Source organism: Heloderma suspectum, chromosome 11 (assembly GCF_057233095.1).
Source record: "Heloderma suspectum isolate Gila_16-S chromosome 11, 16-S_ref, whole genome shotgun sequence".
Classification (NCBI taxonomy): domain Eukaryota; kingdom Metazoa; phylum Chordata; class Lepidosauria; order Squamata; family Helodermatidae; genus Heloderma; species Heloderma suspectum.
Genome location: NC_139468.1, coordinates 38,994,221 through 39,017,771, shown reverse-complemented (window position 1 = coordinate 39,017,771; position 23,551 = coordinate 38,994,221). Strand labels below are relative to the sequence as shown.

The following is a 23,551-nucleotide window of genomic DNA, read 5'->3' as shown; positions in this document are numbered from 1 at the left end:
CCCCTTCCGACCCTGCTATTCTAATGATTCACTCCCAGAGGGGTAGGAGTCCTGTTAAATCTATTGCAGGAAAAACAACAGAGAGTCTTGTGGTACCTTAAAGACTAACGGCGTAATCCTATGCATGTTTAGATGGAAAAAAGTCCCCTAATTCCCGTGCTGGGAGTTGTGGACTCTTTCCTGTCCCGATATGCGCAGGGTTGCGCCTTAGCCCATTTATTCCGGCGCAAGCTTTTTTGCGGACCCCAGCTCAGCCCCCATCCGCCGAAGCGGGCGACAGTCCACGAAAAGATTTTGCCAGGATAAACAGGTGCTAGTGTTGAGTCAGGCAGTCTTCCCCAACCTAGCGGCCCTCCGGATGTGTTGGACTACAACTCCCAGCACCCTCCGCTGCAGGGCATCCTGGGAGTTGTGGTCTAAGACATCCGGAGGGCAGCCAGGGGGGGAGGAACGGCTGCCTTACGGCGCCGCACGCCTTGCTTACGACGGCTGCGCGGGCTCTGCGCGCGTGCGCCTCTGGCGTTGTCCTGAGGTCACGTGACACAACACGCCCGAACGCACGCTCTTCCTTCTTCCGCCTCGGTCGTCATGGAGTCCTGTTCGGTCCCGTTCCCGGAGCCCCGCCCGTTTACGTGTGACGTCAGGCGATTGGCGCGCGGCTTGGGTTCCCGCCCACTTGGGGAAGTGCGGGGTGGGGGCGGGGCTTGGCTGGCTGCTTCAGGGCGCCGCGAGACGAGGAAGCGGCGGCTGCGGAGGGTCTCGCTGACGGGGGCGCAGCCTAGTCTTCCCTCCCGTCCGCCCTGGGGCTGAGGAAGACCCGGTATATCGGGGGGGGGGAGCGAGTTTGCGCCTCGTTTGAGGGGAGGGGTCTGCGCCCCCCCCCCGAGGGCATGCTGCCTTCCTTGACTGAGAAAGGGGGTTTCTGCTGCTGATATGGGGGGGGTCTGGTGCAGGGCCTTAAAAACACGGGGGGGGGGCGACGAGAAGGCCTGGCAGGTCAGGTGCCCTGTTGTTGCATTACCTGCACTTCTCCTTATTATTGTTAGTAGCTGGGGGGCCCTCCTGGAGCCCCCCCCTTGAGGCTCAAGTAGCCTCAGTGGCACGGAGTGCCTCCGACCGGCTTCGGTTGGTGGCCCGGCTACCCTCCTACCTGGACAGGGCTAGCCTGGCTGCGCCGGTCGATGCTGCGGTAACCCCCACGTTAGGTTCCTGCAGTGCGCTCTACGTGGGGCTGCCTTTGAAGACGGTTCAGAAGCTGCAGCTCATGCAAAATGTGGCAGACGGGCCGGTAACGGGGACCAGGCGGTCCAAGCATATAGGACCGATGCTGGCCCGCTTGCACTGGCTACCTGTGGGCTTATTCCGAGCGCTGGTCATAGCGCTGGTTTTGAGCTGGTCATAGCGCTGGTAATTCATAGCGCTGGTTTCGAGCTAGAGTCTTACATGGCTTGGGACCACGGTACCTGATGGAACGCCGCTCCCAGCATGAATTGACCTGTGCGCTGCACTCTGCATCTCAGGCCCTCTGCTGGGAGCCTCCACCGAGGGAGGCTTGGAAAGGCGGCAACAAGGGAGAGGGCCTTCTCGGTGGTGGCCCTCCAGTTCTATAGAATAGCCTCCCTGATGAGGTCTGCCTGGCACCAACATTGTCATCTTTTCAGTGCCTGGTTAAAACTGCCCTTTTCTCTCAGGTGTTTGGCAGCATATAAGGAGTCACTTTGATTGTCTCTGGCTGATGGTTTTAAATTGTTTTATATATATGTTTTTGTGTGTGCTATTTGTTCTGTGTCATTACATGAAAGGTTTTATACTTTATATAATGTATTTTAATGTTTTTTTAATTTTTGTGAACCGCCCAGAGAGCTTCGGCTATGGGGCAGTATAGAAATATAATAAATGAAATAAATTAATGAATAATAAGTAGTAGTTATGAGCCAGAGTGGTGGTATGGCTAGAGTGCTGGACTAGGAGTGGGGAGATCTGGATTTTAAAACTGGGTGAATAAGGGTCAATTATCTTCTCTCAGCCTACCCTACCTCACAGGGTTGTTGTGAGGATGAAATGAGGGAGGAGAGTTGTGTGCTCTGTCTTAACCTCCCTGGAGGAAACAGGTCTGTGTGTCTAAATCTGCAGTCCGCTGGTGTACTTTCCTGAGGGTCCAGGGGATGGGTGTGAGGGTTATATAAGTTAATTTGTGGGTGGTCTTGGGAGGTTTGAAGAGAGTTAACACTAGGAGGGAGCTCCTAGGCCCTAAGAAGCAAGGGTCAATTGTGGTGGTGGAGAATAGATGTACACTCTTCCCTGGGATGTGAAAATATAGATTTGGTTTGTAAGTCTGGTTCATTAATGAACACCCTCCCCCCACACACACACACTCTCACACACACGTTATTAAGCATGTAGGTTGCTTGATGTCTGCATAATGCATGTGCATCAGATAAACTTAGCAGTGCAATTCTATGCATGTTTATGAAGAAGCAAGGCTTGCTGTGTTCAGTGGGGTTTAATTCCCAACTAAGTGTGTATTCATATTGCTTTGTTGAATCTTTTACATAGACTATGTCTGCACTTCTGTATAAAGTGCACCATTATATATTTTCCACAATGCCTTTGGCTTGACCCATTGGTTCTCATTTCATGCTGAAACTAAGGTGGAGAATACAGGACTGCTTTCCCACACATTCTTTCCTTGTTTTTCCTTCTCTTCCTCTGTTGTCCTTTGCCTTTGTCAGAATTCTGGATTGTAAGCCACTTGGGGACAGAGACCTGTGCCTTTCCTTGTGCTACCGTGTAAAGCATCTCGCATGTTGGTGACATATTAAACATACAGGTACCTTAGGGAGCAATCCTATGGCCACTAGACACTGTCTAGAGGGCCATAGGATATGCTTATTTCCAGGAACCGACCTTGGAGCCTGCTCTCCGAGTCGGTTCCTGGAAAACTGACCTCCCCCCTAGTCCTCACTGCCTCGGAGGCAGCGCAGAGAAGCCCCATCCTCCAGGCATGGAAGAGGAGTGCAGAGCGACTGAAAAGGGGCGTTCCTGGGGGCGTTCGAGGGCGGGGAGAGCAGAGCTCCGCATACGACACATCCAATGTGTCATATGGCAGCTTCCGTTCTCTGTCAGTCCCCCCACCGATAGAAAGCCGAAAACGGCTGTCTAGCAAAAAATAGCAAGGCAGGAGAGGCGCGGAGGGAGAGGCGCACCCCCACCCTGGTGCCTCTCCTGCCTTCCTTAGGATAGGTGGCTGCCTATCTTGACAGGATTGCACCCTTAAAATAGCATCTAAGAGTCATGGGATGTTAGCTGACTAAAGCAATTTTGTTCAACTATGTTTGTATTTAAATAAAATAGTGCTACGGCAGATTTCAACTTTAAGTTAGTTTTAATACAAGTTCTTATAAGTCATCCTTCCAGATGTGTTGGACTACAACTCCCATCATTCCCAGCCAGCATGCCTGGGTCCAGCAGATCTGGAAGGCACTAGGTTGGGGAAGATTGACTTATAAGAGTGCCTACTGTCTGCAGCTATCTTCAAAAACGCATTCTCTCTCATACAAGAGGGAATGCCTCTTCTAAAATGGTACTTGCCACAACAGAAGTGTGCATCACCCATGGCTATAATGATTAAAGTGTGTGAATTTTGTGAAGCATTTCAAAAGTATAAAATCTTTTGGATTTCTCTCTCTGACTGGGAGTATGGAATGCATGGTAAATAAAGCAAAAATATCAGTTGAGTCTATAATATGGTTATAATGGATTACAATGAGGGTTGGAATATGGAGGTGGGGTCTAAGCACTTGGTGGTGGGAATTAGAGATATCCCTTTAAAGTCTCAATCCTGAGTTGTGAGACTGAAGCTCTGCATAATTCACTACCAGACAACAGCTGACTGTACTTCACTCCATACTTAGGTGATCAACAGAGGATTTATGACCAAAGCTAGGGGGCAGGGGGAAGACACAATCCTGTAATTGTGGTGCATACTTCACATTATTTTTCTCTTTAGTATTTTCCAGCTTCAGTTTAGCACACCTAGCTTTAGAGGAAGTGATGTTTGGAATCTTCTTGGTGATTTTAATTGCGATCCTGGCTAACTTCCCAAATGGTTTGCATTTGGTTTTGTACATTGTTTGTGATAATGCTGTTGTCTATATCTACAAAAGGCTCAAGCGTCAGGGTAGGAATCAAGAATGGTGAATTAGTTGGTTCAAAGCACATCAGTAAAGAAGGTGTTGAATGTGGAGCAACAGCTGTCTATACTGCCTACAGCTTGAAGATGTCAGATTCTAATCAGTAGTATTATGTCTGACATGACAAAAAGGGAAACTAAGGGATGGCATTAGTTAGTACTAGCTCTCTTTTTTACTGCAGAATTACTCATTTTGTATTGCGTTCCTTAGATCAGGTAAACAGATGCTTCATCCTTCTGAGGTACTTCCTTATGTTATTGGGCCCCAGGTTTTACTCTTAGCATCTGTATTAGCTGTAATACACACATATTCAAGGTCAGTCATATTTGTGTCTGGAAAATGTAAGTCCCTATGCCCAGAAAGCTCTGTATTCAAACAGATTATGCTAATCACTTCAGTATATGAACAGTATTTATTACATACTGCCCAATAGCCAAAGCTCCCTGGGCGGTATCAGGCAAACATTTGCTTAATTCACATTCTGGGGTTGATGGTTTAAATGTCTGCAGAATTTGTGGAGCTATTTTCAACAAAAAATAACTTGGAAAGAAGACAAGGGAGTGGGAGAGGGACCTGGAGGCCATGAAAGACATAGGTACAGTCTTGGGAGCATCACCTCCTGAATGCTGGAAACTTTCAGAAGACTTCCTGTACGGTTTTAAATATGCTTCCATAATCCTAAGTGCTAGCCATGTCCTGAGTGAAGTGTTTGGGCTGTTTTCTCAGGAATCCAAACTCTGTACTTCATACTCCATTCCCTGTGGTACTTTGCTCAAGTGGAATTATACAAAATGCACAGTTCCAGTTGGAATGTATAGTCTATATTTCGTAAGGTTTCTACTGTGCCAGCTTGCTTATTGTTACCATTTGCTAGACTTTAACCATAATCATAACCAAAATGTGCTGTATTGGCTGGCTGACTTGTTACACAAAGTAGCAACGGGTTCACCTGTTATGCACAGTTCCCTTTTGGGGCAGTTACACTGTATTTTTTGGAAGAGGCAGTTGACCTCTTTGCTACCTTGTACTGTCTGTCTAGGAAACATGTATTAACTCACTTCCCATTTTAAACTTCTACTTTTCTTCTCTTTCCTCATTTCCTCCCTCCCATACCTGAACATTTCTTAGGGCACAATCCTATGCATGTTTAGACAGGAAGAAGGCCTGCAATTCCCAGCATGCCTCAATCAGCTATGCTGGCCGGGGCATGCTGGGAATTGTAGGATTTCTTTCTGTCTAAACATGCATAGGATTGCGTCCCTGGTGGCTTATAGTAAGGCACCACTAGAACAATTCTGAAGGGAGGAAAAATCAACTGATGGGCTTTGAAAGCAGGTTTACCCTGAAGGGATTCCTTGAATATGTAAGTGCTTCTGTGTCTTTAACTTTAAACTTGCATTCTTCATGATAAACATTTCTCCTGTGTGTTTCAGGTTTTTCTTACCGTGGGTTCATTACCATCATGGGAGAGATTAAAATCTCTCCAGATTATAACTGGTTCAGAAGTACAGTTCCTCTGAAAAAGGTAGGTTTGGCTTTAATTTGCACTCTGACACTGAGCTAGCTCTAGGACATGTATGTAGGAGAGCTTCTGGTGCTGTGGAATTGACAATTTAGTTGCAAACTGGGAGCATAATAAGCAGGACCCTAGAGGTGGAAAAATATTGAATATCCTTAGGCACCCAAGTTCTTTGTGTCCATGTTACATGTATGGAGTTTTGTGCAGTGTTTTTGTGTGATCTGTCGTTTGTATGCAAGCACGTGTTGTATAGATGTGTCATGGATCATGGCTTCTAATGTTTGAGAGCAGTGATTCTTGGATCCAAGCTTCACCAAAATCTTGTTTGCCCTTATTTCAGAAGAATCATGCCATGCACAGGTTTTAACAACATTTAAAAGTCCCCTTTCAAGAAGCTTGTATTCTTCCTTCCTGCAACCAAAACAAGGCTGTTTAACTCTTTCACCTCTTTTTCCCTGTCAACTTTACTATGGGGTGAGCAGGAATCATGTGGTGCCAATAAAGGTTTTATAGGTAGTAGTGCAGAAACAGCTGTATGGTCTCCATGAGTTAGAAGCAGCTTGGTGGGCCACAGATCCTATAGTGCATATCAAAACCTTGGAAACTATTACAGAGCAGTGTCAACAAGCATGTGGATTGTGGCATCCAGTAGACATTGTTTACTTGGACTTTCAAAAGGCTTTTAATAAAGCCCTTCACCAAAGATGCCTGAGGAAACTTCGCAGTCATGGGATAAGAGGAGAGTTCCACTTATGGATTGTTAACTGCTTACGGAACAGAAAGCAAAGATTAGGAATAAATGCTCAGTTCTTATAATGGATGGATGTTAATAGTAGAGTCTCCCAAGGATCTGTATTGGGACTATTGCTTTTTAACTTGTTCATAAATTATCTGGGTTTAGGCGTGAACGGTGAAGTGGCCAAGTTCGTTGATTACACCAAATTATTTAAGGTGATTAAAAAAAAGAAGAAACAGCAAAGATCTCTCTGAACTGGGGGAATGGGCATGAAAATGGCAAATGCAGTTCAATGTAAGCAAGCATAGAATAATACACATTGATCCCCCCACCCCACCCCAAAGAAGTCACATATATGCTGATGAGGTCTGAGTTGGTGGTGACTGGTCAGGAAAGAGGTTTTGGAGTTGTGGTGAAACATCGACTCAGTGTGTGGCGGCTGTTAAAAAGCTGAATTCCATGTTGGGGGTCATTAGAAAAGGCCGAAAATAAAAATGCCAAAATCATTTTGCCTTTATCGAAATTTATGGTGCAACTACACTTGGAATACTGGGTACAGTTCTGATCACTGTGCCTCAAAAAGAAAATTATACAGTTGGAAAAACTGCAGAAAAGGGCAACCAACATTATCAAGGGGCTGGAGCAAGTCTCCTAAGAGGATAGGTTATAGTACTTGGGAAGTTTTAGCTTAGAAAAAAGCAGGGACATGGTGGAGGTGTATACAATCATGCACAGTGTGAAGAAAGTGGATAGGTCTCCCTCTCTTGTAGAACCCAAGATCATCCAATGTAGCTAAATGGCAACTAATTCATGAAATACTTCTTCACACAGTGCATAGTTAAACTATTGAATTCGCTACTGCAAGATATAGCCAGCAACTTGGATGGAGAATTGGGCTAGCAATAGCTACTAATCACGTTAGCTATATAACACCTCCAGTATCAGAGGCAGTATGCCTCTGAATACTAGTTGCTAGGGAACATCTTTGTAAGCCACCTTGGGAGCCATTTTGGCTAAAGGGCAGAATAAAAATGCCGTAAATAAAATAATAAACATGAGCAGGATGGTGCTATCGTGCTCATATCCTGCTTGTAGGTGTCCTGTAGGCATCTGGTTGGCCTCTGTGGGAACAGAAAGCTGGACTAGATAGATCTTTGGTCTGATCCAGCATGGCTCTTCTTTTTATTAATTTAAAATTTGAAAATATTTATAGGCCACGTTTCAGGGAAGGAGCCATTCCAAGGCGATGTACAACAGTACAATACATATAATAAAATGCATAATAAAAAAAAATGTAATAAAAGCAGCAAATGTTCCACAAAATACCAAGCATCAACATAAGTCAGAACCTACAACATAATTGCTGCTATAACTCTTTCTGATTAAACCTAATCAGGGGAAGGGCGAAGAAGGCCATCTTAAAAGCCTGCAGTGATAGGGCTTGGTGGACCCCGATGGCAACTTATTCCAGATGTGTGGGGCCACTGCGGAAAGGCCCCCTGTCTTGTGTACTTGCCCGCCTAACTGCCGTCACAGGTGGGTGAGTGAGAAGGGCCTCTCTTGCTGATCGTAAAGTGCCGGCAGGCTGATATGGGTGAAGGTGGTCCCTCAAGTAACTTGGTCCCAAACCATTCATGACTTTAAAGGACAAAAACAGCATTTTAAATTGGGCTCAGAAACACACCAGTAACTAGTGGAGTTGGTGCAATATAGGTAATGTATCATATGATCTCATTTTCTCTACCAGTACTTGGATGGCCAAATTCTGCACTAACTGAAGTTTCTGGACTGTCTTCACAGACAGCCCCATGTACAGTGCATTACAGTAGGCCAGTCTGGATGTCATTAGTTCATAGATAACTGAGGCAAGGTCTGTCCTCTCCAGATAGGGCCACAGCTGGCATACCAGCCTAAACTGGTAAAACACACTCCTGGAAATCGCAGCCATCTGGGTTTCCCCAGTTAGTGCAGCATCCAGGAGGACTCCCAGACTGCCAGTCTTTTAGGAAGAGTGCAACGACATCTGAGACCATTTGTAAACCTCCATCCAGAGTAGTTGGTTTCCCAGCTCACAGTACCTCCTGTTTGCCAGGATTAAATTTCAGCTTATTCACCCTCATCCATCCCAAAATAGTGTCAAGACACTGGTTCAAGAGTTTCACAGCCTCCTTGGGATGTGTAGATGGAAACAAGAGGTAGAGTTGAGTATCATCGCATACTGATGACACTTCAGCCCAACCTCTAGATGACATCCCCCAGCGGTTTCATGTAGATCTTCCCCATGTTTTTTTTTTAACAAGATGGAACATTGAATCACCCCACAGGCTAACAGCCATGGGGTGGAGCAGAGGTTTCCCCCCACCCCCAGCTTTACTTTCTGAGTCTCCTCCTCCAGGAAGGACCAGAACCACTTTAACACTGCCTCCTAAGCCCAGATAAACGACTCAGAAGGATACCATGGTCGATGGTATCGAAAGCCACTGGGAGGTCCAGAAGACCAACAGGGTTGCACTTCCCTCCCATCTATTCCCTGGCATAAGTCATCAACCAGGGCGACCAGGTCTGAAACCAGTATCATTCAATGCTGGTTGGAGTTGTGAGAACACCGTCTGCTCCAGCACCTTGACCAAGAATGGCAAAGTTGACCTCAGGCAGTAGTTATCCAAAGCCATGGGGTCTAAATTTGGCTTCTTCAACAAGGGCTTTACTTCTGCTTCTTTCAAAGCTATAGGAACTATGCTGTCCCTCAAGGAGGCATTGACCACCTTGGAGGTCCAGGTACCCAACCCATTTGTGGCAGATTTCATAAGGGTCTAAAGAGCAAGTAGGCCTCAGTCCTCCAAGCATTTCCTCACATGTTCCTATGTTCTTAATATTTGATGTTCGTGGGTACAATTTGCCTTAGTAATGCTGCCTTTCTGCATGGCATGGCACCCACACAAAGGGAGGGTGGTGTGGAGAGACATGTGTGAGCCTGCCTTTCATGAGGAGAATTCTGTCCCATGACCAAAGGAGAGGCAAGAATAAGAGTAAACAGCACAGCTCCTTCTACTTTTCTTCCTTGCAGTGGAATTATTTTGACCCCACCCCCCAAATATCAGGCTTTATTCTACTGTGAAGTCCCTTGCTTCCTTTTTAATATGCAGCAACCACCTGAATTACAGCAATGCAAACAGCTGCTACTTAGGCTGAATGACCACAGCAACAGTTGAAAACACGGGGCTAACTTTCTCCTGATCTTTCAAAATCTGGGTGAAAAAGTTCACTGTGGTGAGTAGCAGGACTGGGGAGGCATCATATGACTCACTTGATTCACACAGCCAGCATGCTGTGAATCGGCTGTGGTTGTTCGGGAGAAGATTTCTCCAGCGGAAGGCCTGATTAAACCCTGCGTAGTTCATTCCCGCCAGGGAGGAAGAGAATTAGTTTGCTTTTGGTAGCACAAGGAAGAATGTGTGTTTCTGGAAGGAAGACTTTCAGTGTGTGTGTGTGTATATATATATATATACACACACACACACACACGTACACGCGCGCACACATGCACGCACGCACTCTGGTAACAACCTTAACAGGAGAGAGGAGCACAGGGGGACATAGGCCTCAAAACAAATGTATTTTCTCATCTTCATGTGATTTCAGGATAAATCAGAGTATATTACAATCCTGGATGCTTTCTTTTCACTCTCTCTTCTTTTTTTTTTTTTTAAACCTACCACCTCTTTAAAAAGCAACAAGCCCTAATAAGAGAAGTTTGGAAATGCATAGACATTTTATACCTCTGCTTCACTCTTTTCCCTGGTTGCCTGTGCCATTCCCTCCATTCCAGTATGTTCTGTTGCCTTTTTTCTCTTCAGCTCCAGAAGTTCTGAAATCACTTGAGCACTGAGTGGCTCTTTGGGATCTGGATTGAATGTATGTCTAATATGGGTAGGGATGGGAGAGAGAGAAACGTCTTGTGGTATATCCTAAAGGCCCTAAAGTTTTACTGCTCCAGTACCTCTCCTCCAAGACCATAATCTGGCTGTGCCTAAATATTTAAGACAGGGACCTCCTTGCTTCAGATGTCTCAACTAAATTTGAGCTGCTTCTTTTCAAGAAAAGTTTTTTCCCTAAACCTAAACCCCTATCTTTGCTTAGAGGGCTTTTCCTATCCTTTGATTTCTGTTTAAGAGACATATTTTTATAATTGTTCACCTGGTTACAAGGGAAGTCCCATTATGCTCTGTTTGTAAACTTTGTATGCTTTGTAAGCAAAGCATAAGTAGTTGCTTTGCTTGGCTCAAATTCTAGTTCAGATAATGGGTTATTTTTTTTAATGTTTAACACTTTTGCTCATTCATGACTGGGCTGCATTCATACATTACAAGTTGTATACTAACACACACAAAACCCCACAGCCGTGGGATCATCTTGGGAACATCTATGGGGTTAATGTATTATAAAAGCAAGCTAATTATGTGTGTATGGAAAGAAAGAATGCTGCTGAGCTTTAAGAAACTGTAGGAGGTTGGGAATCCAGGGCTCTATTCTTAGACCTCTAGGGAATTTCCTGTGCAGTTTTCCCAAGCTAACTGTACTGGTCACGCTTCTGTGTAATGTTTATTTATTTATCTGTGATATTTATGTTGAAGTGCAGCTTGTGGGAATGGGAGGAGGGACTTGTGGGAGTCCCTGGAATGTCTAGAGATATGAGATCTTATGGGCACTCTTCACAAGCTGGTGACGTAACATCTTGCAAATACATTATATCTCAACTTTGTAGTTGGTGATGCTGCCTGAATCTCTGGCTGCACAGAGGGCTTTTTACAGAAACCCTGCAAAAGAAAAGAAAAAATTAATAGGTCTTCCTAAATGCACTTGGTACCTTATAAACCAGAGGAGGGCAACCAAAATGTGGTGTGGGGCTAGATGACCTCCCCCCCAGCCCTCCGTAGGCTGAATGATGTCAGAGGGCATGGCTATGTCCCCTGCCATCATTTGGTCCCCAGTGGGTGCACTGGGAGGATGATACTGCTGGCACATCTGCCAAGAACCAGTTCCCCTGTGCATGGCTCTTCTCCCATTGGAGAAGGCCCTCATACAGTGAAGCTTCTTTGCATTCCCGTTGGAGGACGTGGGGCACGTGAAGCTGAGCTGGCAGCTGGAGGAGCACTCTGGAGGCACTGCCTCAGTCCTGGACACTTTGCCCCCATGTCAGCTTCCTCTGGCAGCTGGAGGAGTGCTCCGTTGGGTGGCTTCACCCACTTAGTGGCTTTCCCATTGAGGAAGGTACCCTGCGCCAGAGCCCCCTGCCCTCGTGCCCTGCTGTTACCTCAAATCTGTGATTGGAGATAACAGCAAGGTTTCCTCCAGGGGATGGGGCTAGCCCAAACTGCTGGAGGAATCCAGGAAGGCTCTGTGGGCTGGATGGGCACCCTTTGCAGGCTAGAGCCAGTGTAGTGTAGTAGTGAGAGTTACGGACTGGGAACCGGGAGATCCGGGTTCTAGTCCCCACTTGGCCATGGAAGCTCACTGGGTGACTTTGGGCCAGTCACAGACTCTCAGCCCAACCTACCTCACAGGGTTGTTGTTGTGAGGATAAAATGGAGAGGAGGATAATGTAAGCCACCTTGGGTTCCTTGCAAGAGGAAAAAAGGCCAGATATAAATGCAATAAATGCAATAAATAAAAAAATAATAGATTGGGAGGTTGCCCTTCCCTGTTTAGGCTACAAGCCACAGTGCATCACATATTCATCCTCTCTATAGACTGTGTGGTATGAAGATGGGGATGGAGGGGCATCTAATGGCATAGCTGGTACATACGTTGGAGGAAGGGCAGTGCAGAACAGTGTTATAATGCATAACTCATCTTAAAACTGGCAGAGTTCAAACAACCATTTTTGCCATTGGAAGGTAACCAAAGTGACTTTTACAGAAACTGATACAGGAAGTTGCATTTGAGTGAGACCATTGGTCCATGTAGCTCACTGATTGGCAATGACGCTCAAGGATTTCAGGCATGAGTCTTTTGCAGCCTTACCTGGAGAAGCCAAGAATTAAGTTGGGACCTTGTCACTGCAGAGCATGTGCTCTACCACCAAAGTACAGCGTGTCTGGGAAATAGGTAGTTTCATACGGTGTGGTGAACTGTGACCTTATCGCGCAAGTGTGCATTCACAAGACTGCTTTTGGCTGTGACAAATACAGGCATAAGTCTCATGGTAAGACTCCATGTTTAAAAATTGTTGTATAAACAGGTTAACACCTCATGCCAAGTATATTTGCTTTCGAACTGAGACCAGTGCTTCTGTTCAGTAGGTATATTGTCTGCAACAGAAGATTCTGATCGTGTTAACAAACAGAACATTTATGAACAGTTCATAATTTTTATGAAAATTGAAATGGAGACAGGTCAGGGACTCTGGTTGTGGATTTCTGCCATGTAGCCACGTTCAGGATTTTCTTCTTTTCTGTGTGAACTGTACAATTTTGCTAGCAGCATGTGATCTTTCACATGCTCCATCAAGTACAGCTCTTACTGTAGACTGAAGACATCTAGTTAACCGTCTCTAAGGATTAATGAGGTATTTTACTTTTTAAATGTCAACAGAGACATTGAGTGATAGAGCTGAAGGAAAAGCTGAATCTTTGGTATTGTTTACAGCAATAAAAGTTCTACAGACTTGACACTGAGTGAATAAAGTTGGCATTTTTATGTGCAGAAGGTTTTGGTATAATTTAGAACCACTGAAATATGGGGGCTTGTCATTGACTTTATGTATTAACTTATTGCAGTGACTTATATCTTGCCTTTCAAGGTAGAAATCCTTCAAAGGTGTCTTACAAGTAAGATACAGATACATTAATGAAATCACTCCTCAGCATTAAACAAAACAGGTAATAAGGATCCATCCCATGGGGCAGTTGATGGTATAAGATCTTGTGGTGGAAGGGAGGGGAAAGTGTAGCTAGAATAGGGCCCTGAAGTGGTCTTCACCTTCCTGCTGCCGCCGCCTCCTCTCTGTAGGGTAAGGATTGCCCTTATTCATGTTTCAGAATATTGTGTAGCAATCTTACTGAGACTAAACATGTAATCTTTTAACCTTCTGTCAATAGTTGGAGTCAACTATATCCTGGCAGTGCTGAAAAAAATTCATAAAACTTCCTTCCACAACTTTATGTTCCTCATATTCCTCAACCATGATGAGGTTTGAATTGCCGTGAGTGTTCCAGGTCTCTCCCTCCCTGCCTTCTAAATCTAGTGAAAACTATGTTCTGTTGATTGGAGTTTATTGCACTGTGCATACCTGGATAAAGTAGGCACAGAATGCGCTTCACTATATTTTAATGAACAAAAATAAAGCACTTGTAATATTCTTCTTACAATTCTTTTTTATTGTTCCTCATCTTCAGAACAATGTTTAAAATAAAATGCCATCAAAATGGAACACTTAGTTTGGGCTGCAGTCCTATATACACTTTCCAGGGAGTGAGTTCCATTGAACTCAATGGGGCTTACTTGTGAGTAGACATATGGGATTGCAGTGTTGGGAATAAGTTTTATTAAACTCAGTGGGATTTACTTCTGATTGTATAGGCAGAGGTAATACTTTGCTGCCTGGAGTGTCTGCATTAAGAGCGTACATTTATTAACCGGTAATTTCCTTATCCCAGTGACTTCTTGACACTGACTAAATTTGGATCTGGAATGTCTGTCATGTAGTTTCCTTGCTTAACCTGAGTGTCTAAAAAAGGAAGTTGGCTGTGAGTTTCTGTCCTCTGACCCCTCAAGAGCAAAACCACTCCTCCCCAAGGTATTTTCCATCCCAAGATTTGCTTGTAAGAATTGAGGAAGCAGGGAAAGTCTGACTTCTGAATATTTGAGATTTGCATGCGTTCTTGATATTGGTTCTGTTCCAAAGTAGACTGTCTTGATGCTCGCATGATTGATCTCCATCCTGTTTTCAGACAGTAGGCGTGTGTGATGTGCTTTGGGTACATTAACTTTTCCATGACCTGTGATGTTTCAGAAAAGCAACATACTTGCATCCAAAGCAACAGCAGTGAGAGATGTCTAGAAGTAGTGTGGCAGATAGAAGGGAAGGAAGTGGTTTTCTTAAAACACTTCTGAAGCTCAGTTTGAAATTGGTACCGCAGCACATAATTATTTCATATCTCTTACCTTGCAGTAAACGTACAGGAGCTTACAAGACATGAGGTATTGCCCACTTCTTGTGTATAATACCTTGTATTGGCAGGTTATGTGGCATTAGCTATAGAGCTAGTTTCAGGTAGAAAAGCAGTTGATTATCTTTCACAACTGTGATTCTGCCTCCAGATAAGTGTTAGTAGGCAGTGTAAACATCAGAAGCTAGAAGCTGAGGCTACATTTAAAAGTTTTATTACTTGCAAAGTGAAATAGTTAAGAGATTTGGAACGGATGCAGTTTTCTGGTGTGTTTTTTTAGGGTGACTATAACATAGGACTGACGATACTTGTGGACAAGTACAAGGATTTTTTTTTTAAATAGTGTAACATGTTTCACTGTATGCTGTTATGTAATAGAAATGCAGTTCTAAGTACAGATGTGCCTTGCTCAGAGCAACTTGGAGTAGTTAGTAAAAGAATGTAGGCCTAGATCCAAAGAACTACTACCGTTGTACAGCAAATCCCTCCATAATTAAAACAACTGCTTTTTGAGAGAAGATACAAGGTGGACTTGGTTCAAGGAAAATCTAATGGGCATGGAGCATCTTTCACAGTGGCTGCAGAAATACTGTTACATGCATCAAAAGTAGCTATTGCTAAAGAATGATAATCTTGCTTTCTTTAAATTTGTTTTGCAGATTATAGTAGATGATGATGACAGTAAAGTTTGGTCACTCTATGATGCAGGACCCCGGAATATCCGATGCCCCCTTATATTTCTCCCACCTGTGAGTGGAACTGCAGATGTGTTCTTTCAGCAGATTTTAGCCTTGTCTGGATGGGGCTACAGAGTTATTGCTGTGAGTATCTTCAGCACAACCTGTACAATTCTCAGCATTTGAGCAAATACCCAAGCTAAAGCTAAAACTAGCTTTTTATGTGTTCTTAAGACCAAATGAAATGAGCTACGTTTCGGCTCAGACTCTCTGATTCTGTTCCTTTGAAAGCTGCACATAGGTTTTTTTTTTTCTAGTGTGCCTACATTGCCTGCATGTGTACTTATCAAACATGCTTTGAAATCTGATACTAAGTTTTCAGATTGCATTTAACCCTGGTGTTCTTTTTGATGGGAAATCATTCTTCTGTAGGAAGATGCCCTGTGTCAGCATCATCTAATCCTTCTTGGTAATTCAGGTTATGAATATAGGCAATTCCTTTATAAAAATGAAGAATATAGGTTGGCTTAAGAGCCAAGGCTTAAAAGCTTGGGTCATACATATCTTGGCAGATCCTTCTGTTTCTCCTCAGCCTGTAGTGTTAGAAGACTGATCACTACTGTCCCATGTACTAATTTCATACATAGGAGCAAGGCTTCTTGGAACTCTCTTCCACTGGAGACTCATTAAACCTGAGTAACATTAAGAGAACGTTGGTTGAGCTGCCTTTAGGAGTCCAGGGCCCAGATCTCTGAGCTATTATAATGAGCCCCGAGCCCTTGTGGTGATGATCACAATGTAGAACATGAAAAGACTTCTGAAAATGTAGAACATGGCTGACTTCTGCAAGCAGGTGTTATGAAATTCGCCTCCGAAGTCTGTGTGGATTCAACAGTGTCGCTGTCTGTGATTGAGAAGAGCATTTACATTATGTGTAATATTCCTGCTGCCTTCAACATATTTTAGGGGGCCAGTGGGTAAAACTGCAAATAAACATTGAAATCCAGACTCAGCCAGCACTTGTATTAAAGTTTTCATTTAGAGAATAATAGGATTTCAGTCGAGCTTGGATTATAGCATGCTGCACCCTAGCACAAGATGGGATTTATTCACCCATTTAGGATGCAAATACATCTCTACTTCAAGTTGCAGGCTGGCTTTTAAGTTACTACCGCCACAGATGCCAGAAAGTGCAGGAAGCTTAATCTATGGATTTATACTTCTGATTAACTTTTCCATTGTTAACCTACCTTTCTAATTACTTTAGTTGCAGTATCCAGTTTACTGGGAAATTTTTGAGTTCTGCGATGGATTCAGAAAACTATTAGACCACCTACAGCTGGATAAAGTTAGTGCCCTGAGATTGACAAATAGCCTGTGCTTACAGTAAAAATGTTAGGTAAAAAGCCTAGAGTTTATTAAGAATAACAATTGCTCCATCAAGGGGGAACCCCTCCTTTCATTCCCCCTTCAGATTAATTTTGTTACTTGTTCAGGTCCATTTGAAATAAATAACTTAGGGCATGATCCTATGCATATTTAGACAGAAATAAGTCCTACAACTCCCAGCATGCCCCAGCCAACGAAGTCTAAACATGCATAGGATCGCACCCTTATTCCACTTTCTAACTAGAACTTGTTCTTAGCCATAATAGATCTGACTAGCATTCTCTCAAATGGTTTATAATTGTTGAAGTGTGGCTTACATAAGCTGTTTGTAAAACAGTATATAAGTTATGAATTTACTAAGAGTATTTATATACCATCCTTCATCAAAAAAGGTCTCAGGGTGGTTTACAGAAAATGAATGTATTTCCAGCCAATAAGAGCTTGCTGTATTTCTGTGAGTACAATTGTGCTTGAACATAATTGATAGATTTCAAAAAATGTCAGGTGATGAGGGAGAACATAATTTTATTTGGAACAATTCATTTCTGTATCACTATTATGAGAGCTGATAGAACATGGTCTCTAAGAGTGATTATATGAATTAGAAGGTCCCTGGTTTGAATCTGCTGCCATGAACTCTCACTATGTTGTCCTAGGCAAGCCACCGTCTTGGATTTCCATTCTCAGTATGGTGATAATAGTGGCTAGCTTTCAAGTGCTTTGAACATTAAATTATTATTATTATTATTATTATTATTACTGAACAATATTAAACATTAGCAGAATTATTCTAAGGCATCTTTGCTTTTAAATTAGGTTCACCTCTTTGGTGCTTCTCTGGGGGGCTTCCTTGCTCAGAAATTTGCTGAATACACCCATAAATCTCCCAGAGTCCAATCTCTGATTCTGTGCAACTCTTTCAGTGATACCTCAATTTTCAATCAGACCTGGACAGCAAACAGGTGAGATGCAGAAAAAACAAATCTGCTTCAGCTTTTTAAAAGTAAAGATAGATGAGTGTAAATATAATTCCTTGTCTATCTGTTATGAACATTGGGATAAGCAAACTACTGGCAAGTACACTTTGGCCTTTGAAAAGCTGTGTTTTCTTTTTTAAACCAAGAACTGCTCCACTTCTCAGAATTAGCTTTTAGAATCCATAAATGTTTTCTGCGTTTTAATAGAATAACTTTCTTTGGTCATGTTAATGCAAACAATTAACAAGTACAGGCTTTAAAATTGAGGGAGTGTGTGCGCGTGCGAACAATAAATACAAACAGAGCTTTGTACATAACATTTCGCATGACAGTCCAATGTTTCTTCTGGAGGCAGGGCAAAGCAACCAAAATTGCCTTATCTTCTTCTCTTTTCAGCTTTTGGCTCCTGCCTGCTTTTATGCTGAAGAAAATTGTTCTTGGGAACTTTGCATCTGGTCCTGTAGACCCTGAAATGGCTGATGGAATTGATTTCATGGTTGATAGGGTAAGGACTCACAAATGTCAAACTGGTAATTGTGTGATTTGGTTCTAAAGGTTTGCATGCTGAAAAAACACCTAATATTAGATATTTTCTTCTCATTCCTTTTTTCCTATATGTCATCTCTTTTACACTGTAAGCCTGCAGGCAGGGACAGTCTTGTTTTTATTGATCTAGGTCGCACGTTGCAACAACCCACAGTCAACAAAAGGTGGGTTGTTGAAAAAACAAGTGGGAGTGAGTGAGCATGCTGCTTCTTGGCCGCCCATCTGATTCCTCCCTGGGTCGGTTATCGGGATGTCTGAACCTGGAACTCTGGGTTGCTGGGGGAGAGACAACCCAGAGTTGCAACTCATGGTTAAACCCCTTATGCAAGCTGCTCTAGGAGCCTTTTCAGCTGAAAAGCAGAGTAAAAATGCTTTAAATAAATGATTTTGTTGCATACCTTGGGTATTTCTTTATTGCCCCATCTTAGACTAAATTCATAATCTTCTGATATTTTGTTTATTTTAAATTTCTGAAAGCTGGAAAGCCTGGGTCAAAGTGAGCTTGCTTCAAGACTTACTCTCAATTGCCAGAATTCCTATGTGGAACCTCATAAAATCAGAGACATTCCTGTCACTATCATGGATGTAAGTAGTATCTTTCTTAGCATTTGGGTGATGTAGGATTGGGATTGGGGGAAGAGCACCTATAGCACATAATCCGAGGAAGATGCAAAGTCCCATAAAAGAGAAAGAGCATGTAAAGCAGAGTGGGCAGACCCTTGGCTTGTCATAGTTTCTCTCTCTCTCCCCCCTCCCCCTTCCCCCCCCTCCTCTGGTACAGCCTTGAGATCCACCAGCCAGAACCAGTTGCAAAATGGCAGCTGGGGATGGAGGGTGGGCAGAGCCAGTCACAAAAGGAAGGCTTGGGGTGGAGCCAATTGCAGTTGCTTGGTGCATCCCATGATGAGCCATACGCTGGGGTGACCTGACTGTACTGATACAAAATTTGTATCCGAGTTTCTACAGAGTCTTCTGCTGCTGTACTATGAGTCATACTGTCTAGTAATTTTCCTTCTGAGTGTATGCATATGACTGCAGTTGGCTTCAGAGGATAAGTGAATATAGTGCTCAGAACCCTCCCTCCTCTCTCCTTTATTCTCAAATGAACAATTAAATAGAACAACCCTTGAAATGTATTTGACCCTGTGCTCAGAACACCAGGTCTTGCTTCCATGAAGGGTGACGGTAGAGTTGATCATTCCTGAGAGGTGGAGAGGAAGACTCATAGGGACTGTAGAGTGAACAATGAGGGGATGCAATGTAAGATGCTCGAGAAAAATATTTAGTGGGTAGAGGGGAAAGAATGACATGAGGAAAAATAAACTATATTGGTCACCCGCTTGCAAATCCATTCACAGGTGCCAACTATATTCTGTTCGACATTGTGCCTGATTTTGCGGGGTGGGGTGGGGGTGGCAAAACAGTGGAGGGAAGAGAAGGAGGCAGGCAAGGAAAGGGAACAGTCCCAGGTCTTACACAAGTGAGAAAAGAACCAAAGGCAGGAAAGTGGGGCAGGGGCACCTCCCTCTTGTAACCCCAACTCTCATTGTTGCCCCGGCCTTCCTCCACTTACTTACTGCAATAAGTAGCTGTTTCCATGCTCGCTGCTTCCCCATGGTGTGCTGACAGACAGAAAAGGCTGAGAGGAAAGAGAGGAAAAAGACACACCGCTGCTGCTGTGGATGACAGTGTTTTCCTCTTGGTTATACACTTTGCTCATCTCAGAGCAGAAACTGGCCCACAACTGCTGTGGGACCCATGCCTCCAGCAGCACACCTGGCTGTCCAGTTGGCAGCGGTTGTGACCAATCAGCATGCAAATGCTGGATGAACAAAGCTGAGTGGCTGCTCTCTTGTCCACAGCACATGCTGCTGACAATCTTTGCGTGAAGTAGGGGAGGCGGGACTAAGAACTGTTAGGATGGACCTCAGAGTGGCTATGCGACTGACCGGTCAATCTCAATCAGTGTTCTGCCCATCCCTGATGGAAAGCAGAGTATTCATAACGATAAAACATACCTGAACCACTACATGATTTCTTTCTTCAGTTAGAAGGGTCTACCTAATAGCACCTGTTGTTGCAGAGTAGTACTGTTTCATAATCCGTAGCAATAAGCAAGGTGACTCGTAGAAATGCAACATGCTGAATTTTGCAGCAATTTGCCAGAAACACCTTGAAGAGGCTATGCTTTCAATACAAGGACTTGGCTCAGAACCTCTCTGGCATTTAATGTCGCAATACACCTAAAATGAGTGAAGAGGAGGGTATAGATAAGTTGTGGGCAGCATTTGACCTGACACCTTCTACTATACTCCACACCACTCCTGTCATTGGTCCAGGGCTATATGCTATATGTGGAATTGCATTGACAGAGTGCATTCCACTGTGTTCCATTCACATTAGTGGGTGCAAAACATCTGTATGAGTGGCCAAGTCACAATACATGCAAAGATGCCAATTTAGCAGTATGGTTGATTTTAAAAAAATCAACTTTGCACTTGGTCTACATTAAATGAATATTTTAATTTTTAGAAGGTAGTTGAAAAAGCATAATCCTTTTTCTTTTGCACTAAAAAAAAAAAATACATTGCTGAAATGGTGCTGACCATGTGCTGAAGCGTAGCGGCCGCCGCAATAGGCTTAACAGCCTAAAATGAAAGGGTATATGTCAAAACCATGTCTCTTCAAAAAGACAGAGTAGCACTAAGGTGATCTACACCCTGTGCTATTGTTGCGTTCGTTCCAAAAATCTCTCCGAGTCAGAAGAAACATAGGAGAACATGGATGATGTCATCCAGATGCCCCATAAAAGATGTGTGTCAAAGAGTGGCCATTCCAGAGCAAACTCCTAGTCTGGAAGCTCATCCAGCCTACTCAGCTACTTACTATGGCCAAGAATGGAGGTCCATTACTTACATCAGCCTTTCCCATCCTAGTGTCCTCCAGATGTTCTGGACTTCAACTCCCATCAGCTCTGACCAACGTGGCCAATGATTAGGAGTGTTGAGAGTTATAGTCCAAAACATCTGGAGTGCGCCAGTTTGGAGAAGAATGACTTGTGTTATGCGTGTCCTCTTTCAGTTACCCAGCTGCCATAGACATCTCCAAGCTTGTTGGTCTGGCAGCGACCTCAGCTTTAGGGGAATGTGGTTGGGCTCTATCAAGGAGAAAAACCTAGCTATGCTAGGCTCAGGCACCATTCTCATGGAGCCTTTTGCATTCAGAGGCACATCTTCAAACTGAGTTACACAGCCAAGCTCCTAAAGAGAAAACGCTTCAGACTGGATTGCCTCAGACTGCGGAAGAGTGTTCGTGCTAACCAGCTGGCTGTTTTGTAGGTGTTTGACCAGAGTGCTCTTTCCACTGAAGCAAAGGAAGAGATGTATAAGCTGTATCCCAATGCCAGGAGAGCCCACCTCAAGACAGGGGGCAATTTCCCTTATCTCTGCAGAAGTGCTGAAGTAAATCTCTATATCCAAGTAAGTTTGCATCTCAATTTTATCTCCTATCAGCACCAGGTTGGAAACGCAGTGCTTTGTTGGGGGTGGTGGGAAAAGGAGCTTTATATGAACACGGTGGTGTTGCATTGCTGGTAGGGTATAAGGTGATTCCCACAATGTCCTACTGCTAGAGGCAGACATAGAATCATAGGGTTGGAAGGGGCATACAAGACCATCGAGTCCAACCCCCTGCTTAGTGCAAGAAGCCTGATTCCCAGGCGGGTCCCCATCCAAGTACTAACCAGGGCTGACCCTGCTTAGCTTCGGAGATCAGATGAGATTGGGCGCATGTTGCATGAATGGGAGAAAAAAATGAACAAGACAGCTGTCTCTACTTGGGCTGCAAGACGGGTGACAGGATCCTGAGAAAATGGATGTCATCCCCCCCCCCCCATCAAATAAATGGGCAACACGATGTCATAAGGTTCATGGCACTTCCAAATGACCCTCATTTTCAGTGACCTCATTTCAGGTTCTTGGGCAGGTAACTTTCCCTTTACTCTCCTCAGTTTGTCTTCTGGGTAACTGTTATTTTTTGATCGGCCATGCCCACCTTGGCAGCCATTTTATGAATGGGCAAACCCACCCCATGGTAGCCATTTTGTGAGAGTGCCCACAACTTTCTCTCAAAATTCCAAATGTGCCCACTGGCCTAAAGAGGTTGGAGACCCCTGTAATTCCAGACACAGTAGGTATTTCTAATTGTGCTGTTGGTGATGGCTCTGGGAGAGGTTTCTACCTTTTTCTAAAAGGCTACATATGCATTTGCTTGTGTACTGCAGCAGCCCTTGAGCATCAGAAGCTGCATTTGGCTGTAGTCCTACGTGGGTTGAGCAGTGCATCCTCTCACCAGAGCAAAATAAACATTTTAAACTTGTTATGGAAAACTGTATGTTATGGGGAAGTGTGAGTATGTACTACTTTGGCTATTCATCTTTCCCATAGGTACACTTACTTCAGTTCCATGGTACCAGATATGCTGCAATTGACCCCTCCATGGTCAGTGCGGAAGAACTTGAAGTCCAGAAAGCCAAGCTTCAAGCCAGCAGTGAGCAAGAGCCGCAGCAATTGTAGTTCTTGGACTTGCAGTATCACTTCATTCAGAGGGTTGTACTTTTCCTTTTGTTTCTTGCTGTCTTCCTTTACAATTGCATCTTTTAAATCTGTGCTTTCCTTACAACTAAACCGGTTAGAACTGTGTCCTTAAACTAAGCTGGACCAATTTCATTAAATAAAATACACCCATGGACATTTGGTCACGTCATTGTTCACAAGCTAGATTCAGATGATAAAAGTGAAGGATGCAACTTTAGAAGACTCATTAAAAACAACAACTATCTAAGACAAACTTTTGCTACCAAAGCCTCCACACTATTGTGTTCTTAAAGATAATAATCTTTTTTAATATAAATATATATATATATATATCCATGCAGAGAGGAGTGGGTATGTATCATGAGCAAATTACGGATATCTGAAAGTTCATTTATAATCTGAATATTTAGTTTAAAAAACTATGTTGAAGTGCCAATGTTGCTATTGCTTTTCTTTATATACTGTTGAATCAAAGCATTCTTTTTTTTGTAAAACTACATTGCTATCTAAATTTTTTTGAATAAAATTTCAGTTGAAAAAAGCTCTATTAAGAGTGTGCATGATAACTGATCTGTCCTCATAGCTGTACACAGATATTTAACATCCAAAGATGGTCTTCCATTTGGTACCAAAATCTGCAACATGTGAGAAGGTGCCCAACAATTCAGTCAGCCCAGGACTTCGGGTGTAGCGGCTACTCCAGGATCCAATGAGAGATGTGGATTTCACTTAATTAAGAAAAATGAAT

At 43.7% G+C, this 23,551-nt stretch overlaps 1 protein-coding gene across 1 annotated transcript; it reads left to right on the top strand.

Annotated features, from left to right (window-relative positions):
* Positions 1-710: 710 nt before the first annotated feature.
* Positions 711-23,352, top strand: SPG21 (SPG21 abhydrolase domain containing, maspardin). Its single transcript, XM_084817444.1, has 9 exons — positions 711-820; positions 5,627-5,718; positions 15,279-15,440; positions 16,564-16,644; positions 17,502-17,647; positions 18,059-18,167; positions 18,686-18,793; positions 21,547-21,687; positions 22,654-23,352. Exons 2-9 carry the CDS (start codon positions 5,656-5,658, stop codon positions 22,780-22,782), a joined length of 939 nt encoding a protein of 312 aa, XP_084673570.1. The 5' UTR covers positions 711-820; positions 5,627-5,655; the 3' UTR covers positions 22,783-23,352.
* Positions 23,353-23,551: the final 199 nt, after the last annotated feature.